Source organism: Coenobita brevimanus, chromosome 83 (genome assembly GCF_032717465.1).
Source record: "Coenobita brevimanus isolate Jiangsu-jjx chromosome 83, ASM3271746v2, whole genome shotgun sequence".
Classification (NCBI taxonomy): domain Eukaryota; kingdom Metazoa; phylum Arthropoda; class Malacostraca; order Decapoda; family Coenobitidae; genus Coenobita; species Coenobita brevimanus.
In genome coordinates, this window is record NC_137036.1 from 518524 (window position 1) to 540660 (window position 22137).

The 22137-nt window shown below is 43.9% G+C and overlaps 1 protein-coding gene across 1 annotated transcript in view; it reads left to right on the forward strand.

Annotated features, from left to right (window-relative positions):
* The first annotated feature begins 779 nt into the window (after window positions 1-779).
* LOC145409809 (uncharacterized) overlaps window positions 780-22137 on the forward strand; it is a 116968-nt gene continuing 95610 nt past the window's right edge. Inside the window, exons 1-10 of the mRNA XM_080280115.1 lie at window positions 780-802; window positions 1838-1950; window positions 2731-2792; window positions 5636-5791; window positions 6649-6725; window positions 8619-8728; window positions 10123-10326; window positions 11852-11980; window positions 13055-13153; window positions 19402-19560. Coding sequence (XP_080136241.1) covers window positions 780-802; window positions 1838-1950; window positions 2731-2792; window positions 5636-5791; window positions 6649-6725; window positions 8619-8728; window positions 10123-10326; window positions 11852-11980; window positions 13055-13153; window positions 19402-19560 — 1132 coding nt within the window. The remainder of the gene's footprint in view (window positions 803-1837; window positions 1951-2730; window positions 2793-5635; window positions 5792-6648; window positions 6726-8618; window positions 8729-10122; window positions 10327-11851; window positions 11981-13054; window positions 13154-19401; window positions 19561-22137) is intronic.

Sequence of the window (22137 nt, forward strand, 5' to 3'; positions counted from 1 at the left end):
TGGTGTATGCTGAGGGTGTGGTGCATGCTGAGGGTGTGGTGCATGCTGAGAGTGTGGTGCATGCTGAGGGTGTGGTGTATGCTGAGAGTGTGGTGCATGCTGAGGGTGTGGTGCTGAGGGTGTGGTGTATGCTGAGGGTGTGGTGCATGCTGAGGGTGTGGTGCATGCTGAGGGTGTGGTGTATGCTGAGGGTGTGGTGTATGCTGAGGATGTGGTGCTGAGGGTGTGGTGTATGCTGAGGGTGTGGTGCATGCTGAGGGTGTGGTGTATGCTGAGGGTGTGGTGCTGAGGGTGTGGTGCATGCTGAGGGTGTGGTGCTGAGGGTGTGGTGCTGAGGGTGTGGTGTATGCTGAGGGTGTGGTGCTGAGGGTGTGGTGCATGCTGAGGGTGTGGTGCATGCTGAGGGTGTGGTGTATGCTGTGGGCCTAGTGATGCTGCATTATTAATCATTTGAACACTAAGGGTCATTACGCTTATCTGATTTACTCCTACGCTAACCTAAGTCCATCCCCCTGACCTATCTTAACAAAATACAAGGCTAACATCCTAACTTAATGTAACCTAACTCTGTAATAGGCCAACGTAATCTAATCTAACAGGTAATATCAGACAGCAAACACTTCTCCAACCGTTAGTTCCTCTTCCATGTTATATCACATTATTTCTCTCTCACATCCTCAAGGAATAGATTATTGTCAGATTTTTCTTCCTGGCAACGTTACGAAATACTGAGGCAGTCGTTTTTAGTATTATTATAGAGTATTAAGTTCATTTGTACTATGGCAGTGGCGGACGTGCAGGGGTAAGGGTAGGCTGGCGGAATGACCCTCGCAAAGGTGAGTGTTCTTGCATCAACAAACTCTCCGTGGTCGTTTTCGGGGCTGATGACTGGAAACTGTATGTAGCCTGTAAAAAGGAACAATGTGTCGGGCTTTTAATGTATGGTATACGTTATTTGAAACCTCATTAGGAAAGAATATTGTTTCCAAATCATGTGTCACCTTTTACACATTTCAAAAATTAAATACACGTACCAAATCGGATTTAGGAGGTAGGTCTGGTGCAGATTAGGAAGCAAGAGAACAACTCAGGTAATTCACATGGTATTTTCCGAAGAGCGATATGGGTAACGTGCCATTCCTTCCTCTCTTCCAGCCTTGTGTCTCTCAAAGACCGAATTTTATTAACTTCCATCTTCTAGAATAGCGTCATTTGATTTAAGGTGTATTTTGCAGCAGTTCTGAAAACATACCCGGTGCTATAAGAGTTTTCAACACGAACTTTAGGATACACTGAAAAAAAATGAGATGGGTGATAAAGCTGAGCCAAGAGTCCATAAATCAGTGTGTAGGCGTAGAGGAAATAAGTGAATATACAAGGTTCTTTTGACATGACGGTAGGAGAATGTAGATTGGCGAACAGAACGTGAGGTGCAGTCTTATCTTTTATGCTGATCCACCGGAATGTTTTTCAGATATACATGTAGAGTCTTCAGGTGACTGCACTAATGGTTTCTTGTAACCAGGAAACCATTTCCTACGTTGGGTGGTAATCATATAACCAAATGGCGTCTGGTGGCCCTGTGATTTAAGGCCTTTCATCCGAATGGAAGCCATAAGTGTTTACATCAGAGAAATGATTGGGGTTTATTGCCCACATAATGTCGTTCAGGGGCGTGAGACTTAAATGTCGAGAGTATGTATCGTAGCCTAGGTTCACGCACTGCTGATGGAACAAGGAAGGAGTGGATAATGGATGGATGGATGAGGCTCAGTACATCTGTTGAATTTAAACACCATATGTCACTTCTTTCCCCTCTCAATCTTCTACCACACAGAGCCTGGGAGAACGTGACTGGGGACGGGGACTGCGCTGCCCTCACGGCCAACACCAAACTCAAAAGATTCTCTTGTGATACGCAGCTGCCCTTCATATGTCACCGCAATATATGTAAGTGGCTGCAGCAGTTATTACTATTTATAACTTACAGCATCCATGTGCATTCTTGTTACTATGATTACAACTTACCGCAACCCCATGGAAAGTTTTATTTTTTTTGTCAATATTATTATTATTATTATTATTATTATTATTATTATTATTATTATTATTATTATCATCATCATCATCATCATCATCATCATCATTTATTTCAAAATTGCGATATTTCAAAAGCCATTTGGCCTAGAGCTTCAAACTTGGTCAACTTAGTCAGACAGCTGACCACTTCTTTTGGCCAAATATGGTGACGATCCGTCAACCGGATCTCTGGATAATATCCGGAACGCAAAAAAGTGGGTCAGCCACGCCGTCTTAAGAACCGTTTAAGCTAGGAAGCTGATATTTTACTACAGTATACTCCTGCTGACGCAGTGCGGTGAGGGGTGTAGTTTCAATCGACTGATTATTCTTTGATATCATCTGAGATGATATCAACTGAGACTTTTCCGTACATTTCGGATGTCACCTAATTTCCATGAAGGATTAAACTTAAAGACGCCAAACTTGGTGGACTTATAGACTGTGATGACCTAAGGTGACAGGCACAAGATCAGTGACCTTGGCCTCAAGGTGCCTGTATAGCACGGCTTCTGGTAGGCAAGGGCTGTGGGAAGCTTTTCCTTATGAAAATTGTCTTTGGACAATTTGACGCTGTCACCGTTTATCAAGGAGAAGCATCGCGGGAGGCCAGGCAAGCAATTTCATGGATTTTCCTGTCTTTCCCCACAGCCACACCACCAGCCTGTGAGTTTGACGACGACTGGGAGGAACAGAACCACATGTGCTATAAGGTGAGCCAGCAGGGGCACCTGGGGAGCAGGGCAGGTGAGGAGGAGAGCAGGACTGAGGAAGCATGAAAGAGAAAGAGAGAGAGAGAGAGAGAGAGAGAGAGAGAGAGAGAGAGAGAGAGAGAGAGAGAGAGATGTGCCCAAGGAGAGATGAGGGACGAGGGGAGGAGGAGGAGGAGGAAAGGTCAGGAGGAGAGAGAGGGACTGAAGAAGCATGAGAGAGAGAGAGAGAGAGAGAGAGAGAGAGAGAGAGAGAGATTTGTGTCCAAGGAGAGAGGAGGAACGAAACGGGATGGAGAGAATGTCAGTGAGGGAGTAAAGCATGGAGGGTTTAGGAGAAAAGGGATAAGGTGGAGAAATAAGCAAGGGAAATCACGAAGAGGCTATGGGTGAGGAGTGAGAGGAGGAGGAGGGAAGGGAGAGAGAGGAGAGAAAATAAGAGAGGAACTAAGGGAAATAAAAGGATAAGGAGGAGGAGGAGGAAGAAGAAGAGAAGGAGGAGGAGGAAGAAGAAGAAGAGGAGGAGGAGGAGGAGGAAGAGGAGGAGGAGGAGGAGGAGAGATAATTAGTAATGGAGGAGAGAGAAGAGAGGTCTAGGAAACGACAGGAGGGGGGGGGGCGGAGAGGTGAGGAAGAAAGAGTGAGTGAGCAGTAGGGTGAAGGAGGAATGGTCTGGAAGGTAGGGTGAAGAAGGAAGGGTCTGGAAGGTAGGGTGAAGGAGGAAGGGTCTGGAAGGTAGGGTGAGGGAGGAAGGGTCTGGAAGGTAGGGTGAAGGAGGAAGGGTCTGGAAGGTAGGGTGAGGGAGGAAGGGTCTGGAAGGTAGGGTGAAGGAGGAATTAAGGGTCTGGAAGGTAGGGTGAAGGAGGAAGGGTCTGGAAGGTAGGGTGAAGGAGGAATTAAGGGTCTGGAAGGTAGGGTGAAGGAGGAAGGGTCTGGAAGGTAGAGTGAAGGAGGAAGGGTCTGGAAGGTAGGGTGAAGGAGGAAGGGTCTGGAAGGTAGGGTGAGGGAGGAAGGGTCTGGAAGGTAGGGTGAAGGAGGAATTAAGGGTCTGGAAGGTAGGGTGAAGGAAGAAGGGTCTGGAAGGAAGAGTGAAGGAGGAAGGGTCTGGAAGGTAGGGTGAAGGAGGAAGGGTCTGGAAGGTAGGGTGAGGGAGGAAGGGTCTGGAAGGTAGGGTGAAGGAGGAAGGGTCTGGAAGGTAGGGTGAGGGAGGAAGGGTCTGGAAGGTAGGGTGAAGGAGGAATTAAGGGTCTGGAAGGTAGGGTGAAGGAGGAAGGGTCTGGAAGGTAGGGTGAAGGAGGAATTAAGGGTCTGGAAGGTAGGGTGAAGGAGGAAGGGTCTGGAAGGTAGAGTGAAGGAGGAAGGGTCTGGAAGGTAGGGTGAAGGAGGAAGGGTCTGGAAGGTAGGGTGAGGGAAGAAGGGTCTGGAAGGTAGGGTGAAGGAGGAATTAAGGGTCTGGAAGGTAGGGTGAAGGAAGAAGGGTCTGGAAGGAAGAGTGAAGGAGGAAGGGTCTGGAAGGTAGGGTGAGGGAGGAAGGGTCTGGAAGGTAGGGTGAAGGAGGAATTAAGGGTCTGGAAGGTAGGGTGAAGGAGGAAGGGTCTGGAAGGTAGGGTGAAGGAGGAATTAAGGGTCTGGAAGGTAGGGTGAAGGAGGAAGGGTCTGGAAGGTAGGGTGAGGGAGGAAGGGTCTGGAAGGTAGGGTGAAGGAGGAAGGGTCTGGAAGGTAGGGTGAAGGAGGAAGAGTCTGGAAGGTAGGGTGAGGGAGGAAGGGTCTGGAAGGTAGGGTGAAGGAGGAATTAAGGGTCTGGAAGGTAGGGTGAGGGAGGAAGGGTCTGGAAGGTAGGGTGAAGGAGGAATTAAGGGTCTGGAAGCTAGGGTGAAGGAGGAAGAGTCTGGAAGGTAGGGTGAAGGAGGAAGGGTCTGGGAAGTAGGGTGAAGGAGCGGTCTGGGAGGAAGAGTAAGGGAGGATATGGATGAGGATGGAGGAGGGTGAGGGACTGAGAGAGAGAGAGAGAGAGAGAGAGAGAGAGAGAGAGAGAGAGAGAGAGAGAGAGGTGAGAGCGTGACGAGGTGTAACATAGTGAGAAGTGAGGGGTTGGTGGGGAGTGAATAGGAAGGAAGGGAGAATGGTGGAGAGGGGTAAGGGAAGAGGGATGAAGGAGGGCTGGTGAATGGAGGAGGGAAGAGGGAGAGAAGGGTGAGAGAGAAGAGAAAGAAGGGAAGGACGTCTAAAAGCCTCCTAAGCCCAAGAAACCACAGTCCTTAGTTACATAATCCGCTGTGCCAATAATCTGTGAAAGTTTGTAATATGCTAGAGTGTTACTGCCTGTCTGGCTTGAATTCTTACTAATCCATAAGCCGAGTTAGTTCCCCGCCCCCCTAAAAATATATTGAAAGCCTGACACCTTAACTTCAGAAGGGGTGGCCACAAGCAAATCTCCTCCATATCACCTTTTCCTCCGCCATCAGTCTGCCCTATCGTCAGCTCACATCCTTTCTCTCATACACCGCAAAAATAGAGGAAAAATCTAGAAAAGTTCAAGAATGTTCCCAAGTGAGTGGAGAAACGTTCCGGAAATTTTGAGCTTAATCTCTTTACACAGTGGCAGGTTTATAGTTTATGGCAGTTATATTCAAGTTATTATATTGAACTGAAGACAGATTTTTCAAACTGGAATGGCAGAATAACCTCCATTAGTTCCTTGTCATGAGAGGTCTTTCATAATTTAGCCAGATCGTTTGGAGGAAGCAGAAAAAAATAAATAAATAAATAAATAGCAGACGTCACTGGATGCATGGAGTTAAGACAAGAAAACCACCATAGCAAAGTTCTTCATCCGTATTTTTCAGAGCCCGAGCTGGACCAACTCGTGGCACGATGCTCAAGTGGACTGTGAACTTGAAGGCGGCTCCCTGGCCACCATTGTCAGCGACTTTGAGCAGCAGCTGGCACATGACTTTGCCCTCATCGCCGGGGACAGCCTCTGGATTGGTCTGACTGAAGAGGTAAATTGGCATCAACAGTTTTTTTTCCATACGAGCGTCTTTTTTTTTCTTTCATTCTTCTGGTTTTGGAGATTTATTTTGAAAGAACTCTCCGTAAGTTCGTGTTATGGACAATGAGAATGAGAAAGTTGAGAGATGGAATGGAGAGTTGTATGTAGAGAAGAGGAGAGAGGTGAACAGATTAGTAAGGGTAAGAAGAGAGTGGATGAGGAGCTTGAAAGGAATTTGAGTATCAAGTGGAGGGAATGTAACAGAATGTTCTCCCTCTGTCACTCCATCGCCACACCTTGACACGTCAGCTAGGAAGGGGCCACATCCTTCGTGTAGGTACTGCCTGGGTGTCTCTTGCTTTCATCCTAAGGTTACACGCATGGGGCAGGATGAGACAGCTTTGATCTGGTCATTATGGGGTGGAATACTGCTTGACTGCCATCTGATAGTCCTGGGTTCGACCCCTGGCACAATACAGGCGACTTAGTCTATCTATCTATCTATCTATTGCCAGACGCCTTAATCCCATACGGGGTGGCCACAAACAAATCGCCTCCACGTCGCCCTGTCCCCCGCCATTTCACTGCCCTGCTCCCAACTCACACCCGCCTCTCTCATATACCTCTCCACTCCATCCCTCCATCTCATCCTTGGCCTCCCCCTCCCCCTCTCCCCCTCCACCTCACTCACACACACACTCCTCGTCACTCTCTCATTCTCCATCTTCTGCACATGGCCAAACCACTTCACTGTGTTTCTCCTAACGCTTCCTATCACATCCACATCCACACCACAACGCTCCTTCACTTCCTCATTTGTCAGCCTGTCTCTCCATGTGACTTTGTAATAATATAATACTTCCACAGGACCACCCCGGGGACTTCCAGTGGGCTGACGGGTCCCCTCTTAACTACACCATGTGGCAGCCAGACCAGCCAGACACGTAAGAGTGTGTGTGTGTGTGTGTGTGTGTGTGTGTGTGTGTGTGTGTGTGTGTGTGTGTGTGTGTGTGTGTGTGTGCAATGACAGTCTTTGCGAGTTTTCTTTCTATTTTATTTAAAGTTCTCTGACTATATTCTTGATTAGTATGAAGTGCAGTCCAGTCTTATGATACAATACGATGTTCTCTGTGCAACCATATTGAACTGCACAGAAAGATACAAGGAAATATAGCACAGCACGACTTACTGGCAGTGATGTTTCCAAGGCTGCATGGCGTGTGTGACCAGAAAGGGATCCGGTCCTCTCCCCGGGGCGGATTCTTGTGATTAAGATACAATGGTTTGTAAGTGTACTCACAGCTGTCTCGAATGACTTCATGAACATAGTGCAGCTGTACACAGTTCTTAATTTTCAGCGAGAATATTTGAGGCTAATCGTTTCTTTCCCATAGGTGTTTTGAACTGAAAACAGCCGTCTGACCTAAGCCAGAATAAAATACAAGATTCACATTTTTGAAACTGAAAAGTTAATCCAGTAGCTGCCAGTAACCTACCGTGCATTTTGTTTTGACTGACCTCAGACGACAGTGCTGTACTCGTCAGGTCTAGGGCACCGAAGCTGTTAAAACCGACTGGCGTAACCCACAGCATCCCAACATGAAACAACGCATGCACGGAAGCCAACTACCAACGCAATATCCTAATGAGAGGGAGAGGGCAGCTTAGGTTCCTGCCTCCCTGTTTCCTTCAGTGCTTATAATTCAACTTCCACTTCGCATTCTTGGTCATGGTTGGTGGGATTTGAACTTGAAAATAAAAAAAAATGCAAGGAAAAGTTAATGTACATGTGGATTTGGCGACTGCGCTAGTGGCCTTCTTAAGAACTGTCGTAGAGAACTCGAATTTCAGTGCTCCTTGGGACTGATTTCTTTTTCAGCACTTAACCATTTCACTACAATTACGTCTTTTAAATATTCTTGCATTCTCCAGATGAATGTATTCGTTAAGTAAGGCTTGCCAAAGTTGGTGATGGGACACAGCCTTCGTTAGCACCATCACTGGAGAGGTCCTTCATGAACCGAATAGCAATGTCTTGGGGTAGTAAAAAAAATGACGCTCTGAGGCTGAAGAGGTGATGGAAATAGCATTAAACACGAGGTGACGAAGAGGAAACTAAGCCCTTATAGTTGTTACAAAAAAGGTAAATAAAAGAAGTCAGTGAGTCGTTCCTACCTTACTGACATTTGCTGTCTTACTGGAATGCGTTTAAACGATTTCGCATCCTGACATATGTTTTTAAAAGACTGCCATAAATCAGGGCCTTGGTTACTTCTTCGCTTCTCAGTTTGAATGAGATGGTCAGGGTCGTGTTTTCTCCGGTGTTTTATCTCCACTAACACCAGAAGGTTATATTCAGCTGATAGCGAGTTTGAGGAGGCTGGAAATGCTACGGTTATCATCAAATCTTTCATTTTAGGGACAGCTCAAACGTTGTACGAGTATACCAGGCAACGGCAAACAATTATATTTAACGGAGAGTGTGCTGCAGAGTCGGAAAGTAGCGGAGAGTGTGCTGCAGAGTCGGGAAGTAGCGGAGAGTGTGCTGCAGAGTAGGAAAGTAGCGGAGAGTGTGCTGCAGAGTAGGAAAGTAGTGGAGAGTGTGCTGCAGAGTCGGGAAGTAGCGGAGAGTGTGCTGCAGAGTAGGAATGTAGCAGAGAGTGTGCTGCAGAGTCGGAAAATAACGGAGAGTGTGCTGCAGAGCTGGAAAGTAGCTGAGAGTGTGGTGCAGGGTTGGAAAGTAGCGGAGAGTGTGCTGCAGAGTAGGAAAGTAGCTGTGAGTGTGCTACAGAGTTGGAAAGTAGCGTGAGATAATGCTGCCGTCTTCTTTGTGTCAGGTCTCAGAATGGGTACGGGGCGGCAGTGGTGGACGCTGAGTACTCTTATGGGATGTGGAAGGTGGAGAAGGTTACTGATGAATTCCACTTCCTTTGTAAGAAGCCTCAAGGTTGGTGTGTGTGTGTGTGTGTGTGTGTGTGTGTGTGTGTGTGTGTGTGTCTCTCTCTCTCTCTCTCTCTCTCTCTCACAGTTCTTGTCTCTCCTTTGTTCGTATAAAGTGTGCACAAGGAAGGCCGCAACTGTTGTATTTTATTATTTATGTACATCCAGATACTTGCATTTATCTACGTAGTAAATAATATGTGTGTATCTATCTATCTACCTATCTATCTGTCTACAATATCTATCTACCTAGCATCAACCCCTTCAAAACTAAGGACTCTCATCTGTAGCATGTAACTGGTAATTGTATTAGAACAATAGTGAAGACATAATCATTCCTGAAACACCGATGTAGCCTTACTAAGAGACTGGAATTCTAACTTGATCTTACGTATTTAAACCTGTTCTGGCATTTCAATTATCCCTTTCTAAGCATAACTATTTTTAAACTAGCTCAGCCCGTCTTAGTCTATAGTATTGTAACTTGTTGCAGCCTATTTCAACAAAACTTAATCTTCTTCAGTTAAACCTGTACTGAATGAAGCTAGCCTTACCAAGATTACACTTTATATTCCCCTGTACAAAGAAAATGGGGGAAAATGAAGCCTGTGGTAATCATATGGGCATTTGTCTTCTTAGTGTTATTTTCCTACCATACAATTTATATTCCTAATCTGATTTTTTTTGACCATGCCTATGTGAACCAGGCACAGTTGATTTGCGGTTGCCACACTCGGTTTATGTCTTTCTTGTTATAGGTCACTGTCGATGATTCATGGCCCCATAAACCACTCCATTCCAGTATGTTCAGTTCTATACGGTCCTCACCCTCCTTAGCTCTCTCAATTTTCACACACACCCTCCACATTTGCTTTGTTTATATTATCAATTCATTTATCACTCATTTCTTCGTTCGATCGTACAAACCTGATGTGTTTTGATCCAGCCTAACCTACTCTCCAGACCTACCTAATCCCACTGCAGCCACAGAAACATGTTTGCTTGGATGTTACATGCTCGAGGACTCCAGCCGCTCCTTAGGCTACAGTACGTTAAAGTCTATCTATCTGTAGCCCGATGCCCAAATCCCGCAAAGGGTGGCCGCAGACAAAACGCCTCCAAGTCGCTCTGTCACCCACCATTTGACCGCCCTCTCCCTAACTCACTCCCCCCTCCGTCATATACCTCTCAACTCCATCCCTCCACCTCATCCTCGGTCTTCCCCTCCCTCTCTCTCCCACCACTTCACCTACATACACCCTCTTAGTCAGTCTTTCATTCTCCATTCTCTCCACATGTCCAAACCACCTCAGTGTATTTCTCCTATTTTTCTCAATGTTAAAGTGACATACATTACAGTGGCCTTTTTAGCCTGACCTACCACGTTCCGCCATCACACAGGAGCGTGCCTGCCTGGGTGGGAAGTGTTTGAGGACTCGTGCTACTACTTCAACACAGAGACCCATGACTCCATGACGTGGATGGCGGCCAAGGATATGTGTGACAGCGTGGGAGCCGCCATGGTGGTGCTGGATTCGCCCGCTGAGGATGATTTTATTAGGGACCACACTCCTGAAGGAGAGACGCTGTGGATTGGCCTGTACAGTAAGTGATGATTTGCCTCAGAAGGTGCTAGAATGTTGCTAGATAAATCAATAATAATAATAATAATAATAATAATAATACATATGTACATGCATACATCATACATACATACAACATACATACACACAAACATACATCATCTAATCTTGTGTTGCCCCATGAGGAGCGTAGGAGCCCGAGGCTAGGCAATTGGTCCTGACATTTAAGATGAGAGTGACCAGCCTCACTCATCCCTGAGTGTCATTACATGAACAGTAAACCCCAACCATCCCTTGGATATAAACCTGCACCGGTTCAATCCGACTGGAGCGCCTTAATTACCCACAAAACCACCAGGCGCCATAATTTGGTTATATGGTTACCACTCAGCGTAGTAAATGATTTTCCTGTACCATTTGACTTGTTGCTCAGTGCAGAGTCACCCATAGACATATGAAAAGGGAAAGAATGAAGGACAGAAGGACAAAAGAGGCAGTGTAAAGTCACCCGTAGGCAGAAGGCCGTGGAAAGAATGAAGGAAAGAAAGACGGAAGAGGAAGGAAGGAATGGAGGGAGGAGAAGAAAGGGCAGACACCCGAGAGCAGCACTACATCGAGTGAGTGGATGGTGAGCGCCCCCACCTATCACATACAAACACTGCCACTCCAGCATAATGCATTTTCACATCTACTTCACACACTTCCATAAAATATATCTGGCTATGGCTCAGTAAAATATATCTGGCTATGGCTCAGTAAAATATATCTGGCTATGTCTCAGTAAAATATATCTGGCTATGTCTCAGTAAAATATATCTGGCTATGGCTCAGTAAAATATATCTGGCTATGGCTCAGTAAAATATATCTGGCTATGTCTCAGTAAAATATATCTGGCTATGACTCAGTAAAATATATCTGGCTATGTCTCAGTAAAATATATCTGGCTATGGCTCAGTAAAATATATCTGGCTATGGCTCAGCAATATATATCTGACTATGGCTCAGTAAAATATATCTGGCTATGACTCAGTAAAATATATCTGGCTATGTCTCAGTAAAATATATCTGGCTATGGCTCAGCAATATATATCTGGCTATGGCTCAGTAAAATATATCTGGCTATGGCTCAGTAAAATATATCTGGCTATGGCTCAGTAAAATATATCTGGCTATGTCTCAGTAAAATATATCTGGCTATGTCTCAGTAAAATATATCTGGCTCTGTCTCAGTAAAATATATCTGGCTATGGCTCAGCAATATATATCTGGCTATGGCTCAGTAAAATATATCTGGCTATGGCTCAGCAATATATATCTGGCTATGGCTCAGTAAAATATATCTGGCTATGGCTCAGTAAAATACATCTCATTTGTCTCAGAAGAACAAATTAGAAATAAACGTTTTGGGTAATCTGGTACGGAAGAAACTGTGACTGCATGGGACTGACACGAATAACAAAATTTTAGTCATGTCTTAGGGGAATATTAATCAGTAAAATTGGTCATATGTGTCTCAAATAAAGCAAATTAATTATGTTTGTTTCAGGCGACCCAGACCAGAAGAAGCTACTGTGGGTGGATGGGACCGAGATGAATTTCACCCAGATGTCACAGGAGAACATAGACGATGCCCTCAGCTCTGGCACCCAGCGCTGCGTCCTCTTCAATACCATAGGTGAGGAGAGGAGAGCAAGCTGGCAGAATACATGTTGTTCTTACTAATCTAGTACTGCCCCCCTCCCCCTCCCCTGATTTTGGACACATGCCACATAGCCTGTACCTGATGCCCAATAGTCTGACTTCGCACATGAGACTGCACCACACATCATCTCATGACCACTAGGGCACCAAATACACAATATCCACACTGAAAACATGCAAGGGAGAACTTCATCAGGTCTGATGTGATAACTGTCGTGGGATAGATGACATGTGGTAGGTGTGGTAGGGCTGTGGCAAAACTGTGAAGACTATTTTAACGAAATTCATATCCCTAAACTGTTTTCGCCTCAGCCGGGGATCAGTCATGCGTCCTTTTGAACTGCACTGCAACACTTAAGAATGTGACCACCACTTTCCCCCGATAGCTTTTAAAAAATTGCCACTTCAGCTGAGCGCTAGCAGATATCATTTGTTGTGATCATGGGGAAGGAATTTTGTGTTGAAGAGCGAGGTGCATCAAGTATGTGTTGTGGTGTAAGGAGGTGAATTATTCTGAAGGTAGGCCTATAGGGAGGTATTGGTGAGATTTGCCTTAGTACTAAAGCAGGGAAGGAAGATAGCCACACCAAAAACTATCTGGCAAGGTGAACTCGTCTCTGGGAAGGATAATGTCTAGTGGAAAGTGATAAAGGATGTTGTCAGGCTGAAGATCGGTTGGCTGTAGCGGCTGTGTTTGTGTGTATATTTGTCAACTGAGGTATGCCTGGAGGAGGAGGGATGATGGTGATTCAAACGTGAGATGCCATTTTCAGATTTAATGAAAGAATGACTGTTTTCATGATTTATTTATGTCGTTTTCACCTTATATAAGAGTGGAAAAGAGCAATAGGATGATGATGATGATGATGATTAGAAACTGGATTAGGAATGATGATAATTATGATAAAGATGATATTGCATGACTGGATGATTTTATAATGGTAATAAAATAGGATTAGGATATTGATAATGAAATAGGTACATGATAATGCTGACGATGATGAAGATGAAGATGATGATAAATATTAATACTGTGTTGCTCTGCCAGATTCCGAGTCGACGTGGGTGCCGGTGGTGTGCAGCAATGAACTCCATTACGTGTGTGAGGTGCCAGCCGGCCAGCCCATCACACTCCTTCCCAACGACAGTAAGTTAGCATGCCACTCCTTTCATCACCAACACACTACCAACACCAGCCATACTGCCAACACCATCCAGCCATACTACGAACATCAATATACTACCAACATCAGCTATACTACCAACATCAGTCATACGACCAACACCAGCCATACTGCCAACACCAGCCATACTACAGTACCAACATCAGGCATACTACCAACACCAGCCCTACTACCAACATAAGACATACTACCAACACCAGCCATACTACCAACACCAGCCCTACTACAGTACCAACATCAGGCATACTACCAACACCAGCCCTACTACCAACATCAGACATACTACCAACACCAGCCATACTACCAACACCACACATATTACCAACACCACCCAGCCATACTACCGTACCAATTTGGGAGGTGGGTCAGGAACGGAGCCTTTCCAGGTCTCAGTAAGAATGTTGCGCATCATTTTCATGAAAATATCCATCTAACGACCTCGGTGATTCCCTGACATACGTCTCCCTGTCCCTTCCCATTGAAACTGTTGCTTCTTGAGACATATCTTGCTGCTCCTGATGCCCAGCCAGTCTACTAGCGTGGTTCACATCAGCTGCAACCAGTGTCCGAGATCAAAGAGAGGATTTGTCTTGCTAGGACACTGGTTACTGTCCTGGTACAGCACTCTTGTGATGGCACCCACCATCCACTTACTTGCTGTCATTCGGTGACTCCTGTAATTCAGGAAACCATTTACTACGTTGAGTGGTAACTACACAGCCAAATGGATGGCTGTTGGTTTAGTGGTTATGGCACTCAGCTGGATGAGGCCAGTAAAGTGTTACGTCTGGCGGAAAGATGGATGTTATTGCCCACCTAAGCCAGTCAAGGACGAGCGAAGCTGGTAACTTTCATCTTAAATATCAGGACTGGATAGCCTTGTGCTCCTAGTGGGCCAAGAACATAATGCATAATAGACTGACAGATAAAACTCCAATTAAATTAGTCAACAGAGTAAGGGCAGTGTTCTAAGTGGCATAAGGGGAGGCCTCGTAATATCTGTTCTGCAGGGATTTACCTGTTACAGCCTAACGTCCTCTTGTAGGTTATTTATGTAGCTTTATTGTTGACATCGTTTGCATCAATCCCATATAAGAGGATATGCCTGTATAACGCGCAGAGTAAATTGCTGAGAATGGGGTTTTATGACATCTCAGTTACCATTTAGAATACGACTCACCGTAAGTTGTCAAGGGCTGAGAAGAGAGTAAAAATCCTGAGGCCTATGTGAGAGAAAGAGGGAGACTGAAAGACTGACTGATTGACTGACAGAACAAATGACTGGCTGACTGAATGATTGACACACTGACTGATACTGAATGACTGATTCAGTAGCTGAGTGACTCATTAACTGACTGATTAGTTAATTGACTGTCCTACTATTCAATGACTCATTACGGGGGCCTTCGAAACCGAAAATCGGTAAAAAATAAAATTTTTGAGAATGTTTATATCTTGTATCTATAAGTGTAGCGTCTTTCTGCAACAATATTTTGGTCCCATGCGCAGTTAAAGGGACCAGACTGGCAATTAAATACCCATGTGTGGCATGTGACAGCTGTGAGGGGTTGCCAGTTCACAGGTAGATCGCGAAATAAATAGTTTGAAGGGGAGGGGAAATGCTTTGCTTAGTTACCCTTCTATACATTCTCTCTTATAGGCTGCGTTTTCTCTTATAAACGATGTTTACAAACAATAGCTCTCCTTCAGGGCTACCAGTGCTTGAAATTTCTTTCAAAATCTTGAAATATTTGTTTTTAGATTGAAAGCTTGAAATAAAGTTGTGCAAATCTCTCGAATCTTGAAATTTATATAATTTACGGGTATTATTTTACTTTAATCCCACCCGGTCGCTGGAAAATGTGACTTATCTCTATATGTCGGGTGTATTGAGTACATCATTTTCTTCTCAGTAAACATCCGTCGCAAATAAATACTTTCCGAGATATATGTTATTTTTCTTAATTATTTGAAGGATCCAGGAGCCAACATGGTGTTCACTCGGTCTAAGTCGGCTGGACTCGAGTGTACTCGGCTGGTAATTTCGTATATGTTAGCTTTAAGAACAGCCAATCAGGCGTCGCAAAGGAAGAGGGACTTTTGATACCAGCCAATCACAACAGTCGTAAGTAAAACCAGCCAATCAGCTTGAAGTGTTTGTGGGTGACGCAAGTACGCCCGAGGTTTGAAAGTCAGTCACAGTCATGGCCTCCGGTGCTGAAGAATGTGTTGTCGATTTCAAAGCTTGTATCGGGTGTAAGACGGACTGCTGGCAGATTATCAAGGACTATCACAGTAATAACGAAACATCTATTGAACTACTATGAAAACACGGGGTTTTGCCAAGTGCAGTGCAGTGTAAAGAGTGTGATTTGCCCTGCAAATATCGGGAAGACAGACATCAGTGGTACTGTGGCCGGTGGAAAAAAAAGTAGGAAGAGTAAGGGGAAGGTGCAGTGCAAATTCACCGTTTCTGATCTCTAGGTAAGCATTCCCCTAGGATAGGTTAGGTTAGGTTAGGTTAATGTAATGGGGGTCTGGGGGGCGAAGCCCTCCAATTAGGAAACACGGCCAGGGCTGGGGGGTCTGGGGAGCAAAGCCCCCCAGTTAGGAAACGAACTCAAGGAGCTGAAAATTATTTTCCCGAAGGATTTTAGTGTTCTTCGTTTGATTTGGATACCAGTTCCAGTCGGAAATCACTCGATTTTCCGTGTTTCCCCCACCCAAAACCACGCTTTCCCTCAGGTCCCCCATTATTCTTTCTCAGGAGTTTCAGAATGCAATGTTTTAGTGTTATGTGATTCTGGTGGTCATTTTCAGTGAAAATTACTCGTTTTCGTCGTATTCCCCCAATAACCTTGGTACAGTGGGGGGGGGGGTATGCAAAACGAGTGATTTGCGACAGAAATGACTATCAGATTCACATGAGAAACACTGTAAAACATTGCATTCTGAAACTTGAGAAAATATGGCAGGGTGGGACTAAAGTAAAAGTTTACCAATTTACGCCCCGAAGGAGAGAGAGAGTACGGTTCGTACCACGTACTGTACAAATGAGTTGATCGTGACCAGCTTTGGTAGACATTGGGTATAAAAGTAGCAGCCTACACCAACATTGTTACATCCTTATTACTGTGGGGATTGGTTCATATCTTACAAATTCAGCTTGTGGACTTTTTTTTTTCCAATATTCTAACATAATTATAACTAAGCTGAGGTGGGGTTGTACCGTACTTGGTGATCTGCGAAAGTCCGCAATTGCTAGATATACAATGTAGCGGAAAACCCCGCTAGCCCCGCTGCACCGGTCAGTTGACTGACTGACGCGCGACTGTCGGCGGAAACGCGCACGTGAGCTAATTATTGTATTTCTGGTCATGTCTGATGTAATTTTATACCTTTCTATATATATTTATGATAATCCTAAGGTACTGTAGATCACGGAGATATGAGTAAGTAGAGTGACTATTAAGCTTTAAGGCATGTTTTAGGCCAGTTACAGAAGATCTACTTGTGTTTACATTTGTTTGCCTGCTTCTGATGTTATTACCTTGTATCTAAGCTTCAGTGCATTCAGGGTTTATTAGCCTACAGTAAGAGTATAATAGTTTTCAACCCGCTTTTAATATTATGAGGAGTAACAGGAGTATGTTCTTCTTTTGCATGTCCTTTATTAAAGAATTACGTTTTATAATGAAAACTACAGCAGCAATTTTTGTATGCATTTTGTCGTCGTATGTACAGTGAGTCTGTGAGCTTGAAATAATAAAAATTGCATGTATAATAATGATTGTTGCTGTTGTCTGCCATACCGTGAAATTTTTTTATTGATTTTGAAGGAAATTTGATACAATTCTTGAAAGATATTTTCTCTGGCGCTGGTAGCTCTGCTCCCCTCTATAAAAGAAGAAGAAGAAGAAGAATCTGTGAGTTCCGGCCATGGCTATTTTATTCTCCTTATATTATTCGTGCTCCAGTGATTATAGAAGATGCCAAAATGCACTAAGAACATAGAAGCTGCAGAGTGCTTGCTGGAGGCTAACATAATCCCCAAGGCCCAAAAACAAAGTGTTGTAAGTAGCCCAAACGGCAGTGCTGTGCCAGTATGCCTAGAAGATATTTCTCCTGGGCCTAGCTCCCCCACTACTATATCAAAAGATTTTTCCATTCTGGAACTGTGACAGGAGCTGTAAACCACGATGATGAGAGTAAGGAGTAGGGACGTGAGGCCAGTGTAATTGTTAGTGTTTCTTGGTTGTATGAATTATTTGAGGAGACATTAGGTTGTAGTGGCCGAGAGAATAACCTCTGTTATGTGCGAGGCACACTCAGATTGCTCTCGGCCATTGAAGCAATAATCATTTCTCAGAAAAGTAAAGAAGTACTGCCTGAGGGCCTTCTAATCACCAGCTCCAAAGAGCCATACCCGCCGCTTCTTGGGAGGGTCCACAGGCCTTACTGGAGCGATAGGACAGGTTAAGGTAATAAGGTTGTGACCAGAGGAGCCCAACAGAATAAAAGATTAACAGTAAAGAAGAAGGATTAGTTTTTAGGAAGAGGTAAAATATGTTGGAACTCTTTCCAAGGCCATCAGGAATATGGGTAGGGTGCTGTATAAGCTGATCAAGGTCATGAAGAATAGAAATGATGTAGGCTTGTTCACCAGGTGGATCAGTGAAAGGAGAGGAGAGCCAAAGGTGGTGATGAATATTGAAATTACCTAGAATGAAGATTTCAGAGAATTGAGAAAATGATGGGATGTGTTCCATCTTACAAATAAGATAAAGAATATTTCATAGTGGAATTTGGGGATAAGTAAACAGTGCAGATATATTTAGTCAGAGAATGACAGGATGGCCGAGGCCTGAGAGTAGAGAATTCAGAATGTTCAAGTTTAGGATCACGAGAGCAAGGGATGTTGTTGCATACATGTACACAACAGCCACCTTTGGCACTGAAGTGAGTATAGAGAAAGTAGGAAGAAACAGAGAAGGGTCTTCTGTCAATCGCCTGATGGATGTATGGAGGTGTTTGTTTATATATTTATATTTTTATTTCTCAGTTTATGTTTTCATTCACTTATTCACTGGGATATCTTTTATATATATATATATATATATATATATATATATATATATATATTCATTCATTCATTCATTGCCAGACGCCATGTATCCCAAACGGGGTGGCCAAGGGCTTAGAGTTAATTGTTTTACAGGGAGGGGCACTAATCCTCCACCAACCCCACTTGACACGTAGGGATGCCAACAGCATCTGGTGTTCCCAGGCGGTCACTCATCCAAGTACTAACCAGACCCAACGTTATATATATATATATATATATATATATATATATATATATATATATATATATATATATATATATATATATATATATATATATATATAAACTTAATAGTGTAATTACTTTTTTATTTATTTTTTTTTTTACTAGAAACATATGTCACTCCACATCATGGTAGGAACAAGACAAAGGGCATACTTGATTTATGCACCTCACCCCTCAGTGTTTTAGGAAGAAAAATTATTTATGGGTTAGAGGGACCCTCAGGGGTCCCATCCTGCCTCATACTTGGTCCAAGTGGAGGTCTTCCACTGTGCAAAGTTCGTGGTTCTAGGTGAAAAAAAAAAATTAAGGTGTTGTCTTCCATGAAGACCGTCTCCCTCTGTGAGACAGATGAGACCCACCTTGCCCACAATTTGGTCTGGGTGGAGGCCTAGCACTTTGTAAAACTTCGATTTCTAGGAAAAAACGATGTCAAGGACCCCCAAAGTCCGCCTCCCCTCGGGCAGCAGTCTTCATGGACTCCATGCTGCCTAAGATCAGGTGTAGCTAGAGGTCTGTCAGTGTGTAAAAATAATGTCTTTATAACAGTGTTGTCTGGGGCCCCTAGGGTCTGCTCCTCCTTGTGGGGCAGCCATCGGGGGTTCCACCCTACCTAAAACTTGGTTCAGGTGGTACTGCACTACTGTGTGAAATTACTTTTTTCTGACACTCCCCTCCCCTCTTAAGGTCTGAGTTCCATCTTTCTAAAAGATACAGTAACTCAGTGGGTATGTGAGTAACTGAGTTATGACCCTGTCATGGACTGCCCTTTGTGGATGTGGCAGAAAAGGTCATGGTGATGATGATGATGATGACGGGAATGGTGATTCATTTTTTCCTTTACTGGTTTTCTTGATTCCTCAGACATGCGGTACTGTCCAACTGGATGGGATCAACATTGGCACCACTGCTACTTCTTTGGCTGGAATGAGAAGACTTGGCCAGAAGCTCGACGCTATTGTCAGTGGCATGATGCAGACCTAGCGTCAGTCCTTACCTGGGCAGAGGAGACCTTTGTGTCCGGTATGTTGTCTACTGATGGTTTCTTGTTAGCCTGAATGAAGGAAGCCTGTGTGTACAGTACGTAGCCTACAGCGGGTCTGATGTCAGTCCTTTTAATGGATGGAGGAAGGATAGACTCTTGGTCTGTAGTTGGTTTGTTGTCTGTCCATTAACCTCATCCATAATCAATGCTTTCTGGACGGGCAGGAGTTCTGTATCACCGTGACCCATAAAAACTCTAGCCTTTGCCTGCCCGCGTTCAGTGGGGTCATTTGTACAGGTTACAAGGATGCAAAACACTCCCCCTTCCCCTTGCAACCACCCGCATCAGCAAACATTTGGTGTGATACAGCCAGCGTGGATGGGGGCGGACTCCACTTGTATATACGATACTGTGGTCTGCAATCGGTTTGTTGTCATATAAATGAAAGACATTATACTCGTATACTTCCGATACGTAAGGTAAGAATGAGTCACCTTACTTGCTAGTCATATTGCCCCTGCATTCTGCCAACACTTTGCTATCATTTGATCTGAATGGGGTTGGGAATCATCTGTGGGTTAGAGCAAATTGTTTATAATCATTTAAGTTCTGAAGGCCAATGAGGTCTCCTTGATTCAATTTTTGCTTCCCCGTGACGATATTATGTAGCTTACAAGAGACTTTGAGTTGGATGAGGGAGCTGTGGTCTTTAGCAACATGTCCACCACTGATAGGCACCCTTCCTAAGATGAATAAAATAATCTGGTAGTAGTAAGAATACAATGAGAAATGTATCATTGGACTGAAGGAGTAAATGCCAGTAAAATGTTCATGTTTTCATCAGGGCTTCCTTGTGCCTACTCCTTGACAGTTTAATTTAAAGCACGTTCATTTATTTGCCAGTTATTTATGAAAGCGATGTCGATAGTAGAGAGAGAATCAGTTGCAGAGGTCACTTTGCAACTACCAGTGTAGAGGGGCAGGGATTCTCGCCCCAGTGAGCCTTGTGCTGCTATGCACGCCGCTGGTCAGGACCTCTCAACAAAATAATAGTTATATAGTCAGAAATACTGATTCATGTATGGAAGGGAATAACTCAGAACATCTCGCAAACCAACGTGACGCAATAAATAATATGTTGTAAGTACATTACTGGAGATAAGTACAAAAGTATACAGGGACAGGAGGGCTGACACAACCAAATCAACTAAATGAAATGTAGTCTTCCAAGAGTGCTAGGAAGGAGTGAATCTCCCTAACAGTTCCGTCGTTTGTAGCCTTCGACGTATGGCTGATTATGGTCATGTTCCCTCACACCCGAGCACATTCAACTACAGTATATTTCCCGCATTCCGTTGGTGCCGTCTAACTGTATTAACGCAATCCACTTAGTTTCAGCGGTTTTATCCACGTGTAGAAGTTAACTTTTTAAAACTCTAGAACTGATGATGTTGTGTTACAAAAATTATAACCAACATTGCACACATTGTCCTTTTTTTTGGGGGGGGCGAGGCCGAGAATATTACTTTGCACAAACTCATGTATTCAGTGTTTGGGTTTTTGATACATGGTCAGGAAATTGTAACGGCCATTGTCGTCTTTATCTTCACACGAATTTTTCCAGCCATGTTTTTAATTATTGAAGTCCTCTGATTTTATCTCTAGTACCGTGGTTCACTCTTTCCTAGTTCAGATAGACCTCTCCCAAACGTTTACAGTTATCTCGGTCTTGTACTGTTTCTTGTCCATTCCAGAACCCTCAGATCTCTGACGAATTTTCTGTGTTCATTGATTGCCCTTTTTTTTTTCTGGGATTTGTACCTCATGATATAATTTTTTATTTCGTTGCACCACCTAGTTGCTGTTCTTGTTCCTGGTCTTTTTAAATCAACTATTACCCAGTCTGTTGCTTACCTTGTCCGTCTGTCATCGTGTCTTCTACAAATATCATCCTCCTTTTTTTTTTATTTTGTTATGTCTTCAACCTCATTTCTTTTCTCGATCCAAGCTGACTCATTTCCATCTCTTAAAGTGACTCCAAACATCGATCTTTCCATATCTCTCTGGGCATTTCTTAACACTCTTTCCAGTGGTTCAGTCATTGGCCATGTCTCGGAGCTGCAAGTCATTACAGGAAGAACACACGGGTTGAAAGTTTTCCACTTTAACTCAAAGGTAAAGTACCCTTTAATGAACTGCTCTCTACCAAATGTGTGTCAGCTCAGCTCTATGTGTCTACTAATTTCAGGTTTGAATCACGGTTTAGTCTGTGTAAATTGCCTGAGGTATACAAATTCAACTAATATGAAACCTTTATTTTGGATTCTTGTTTCCTCAATATGAGCTTGAGTATAAAATATAACTTTAGTCTTTTTGGTATTCATCTTCAGTTGTTTCAGTCTCTTATCAACTGTTGCAGTCGTCCACTTGACTCACTAAAGAGAACGATAACTGCGAACCCGAGGTTACTCAGATACTCATCTTTTTTTAAAATGTATATTTGCCATGTGTTATTTTGTGTGTGTGTGTGTGTGTGTGTGTGTGTGTGTGTGTGTGTGTTTAGATATATTCATTGTCTGTTTGGCGCTTTATGGTCACTTTTCCGTCTCTGTATA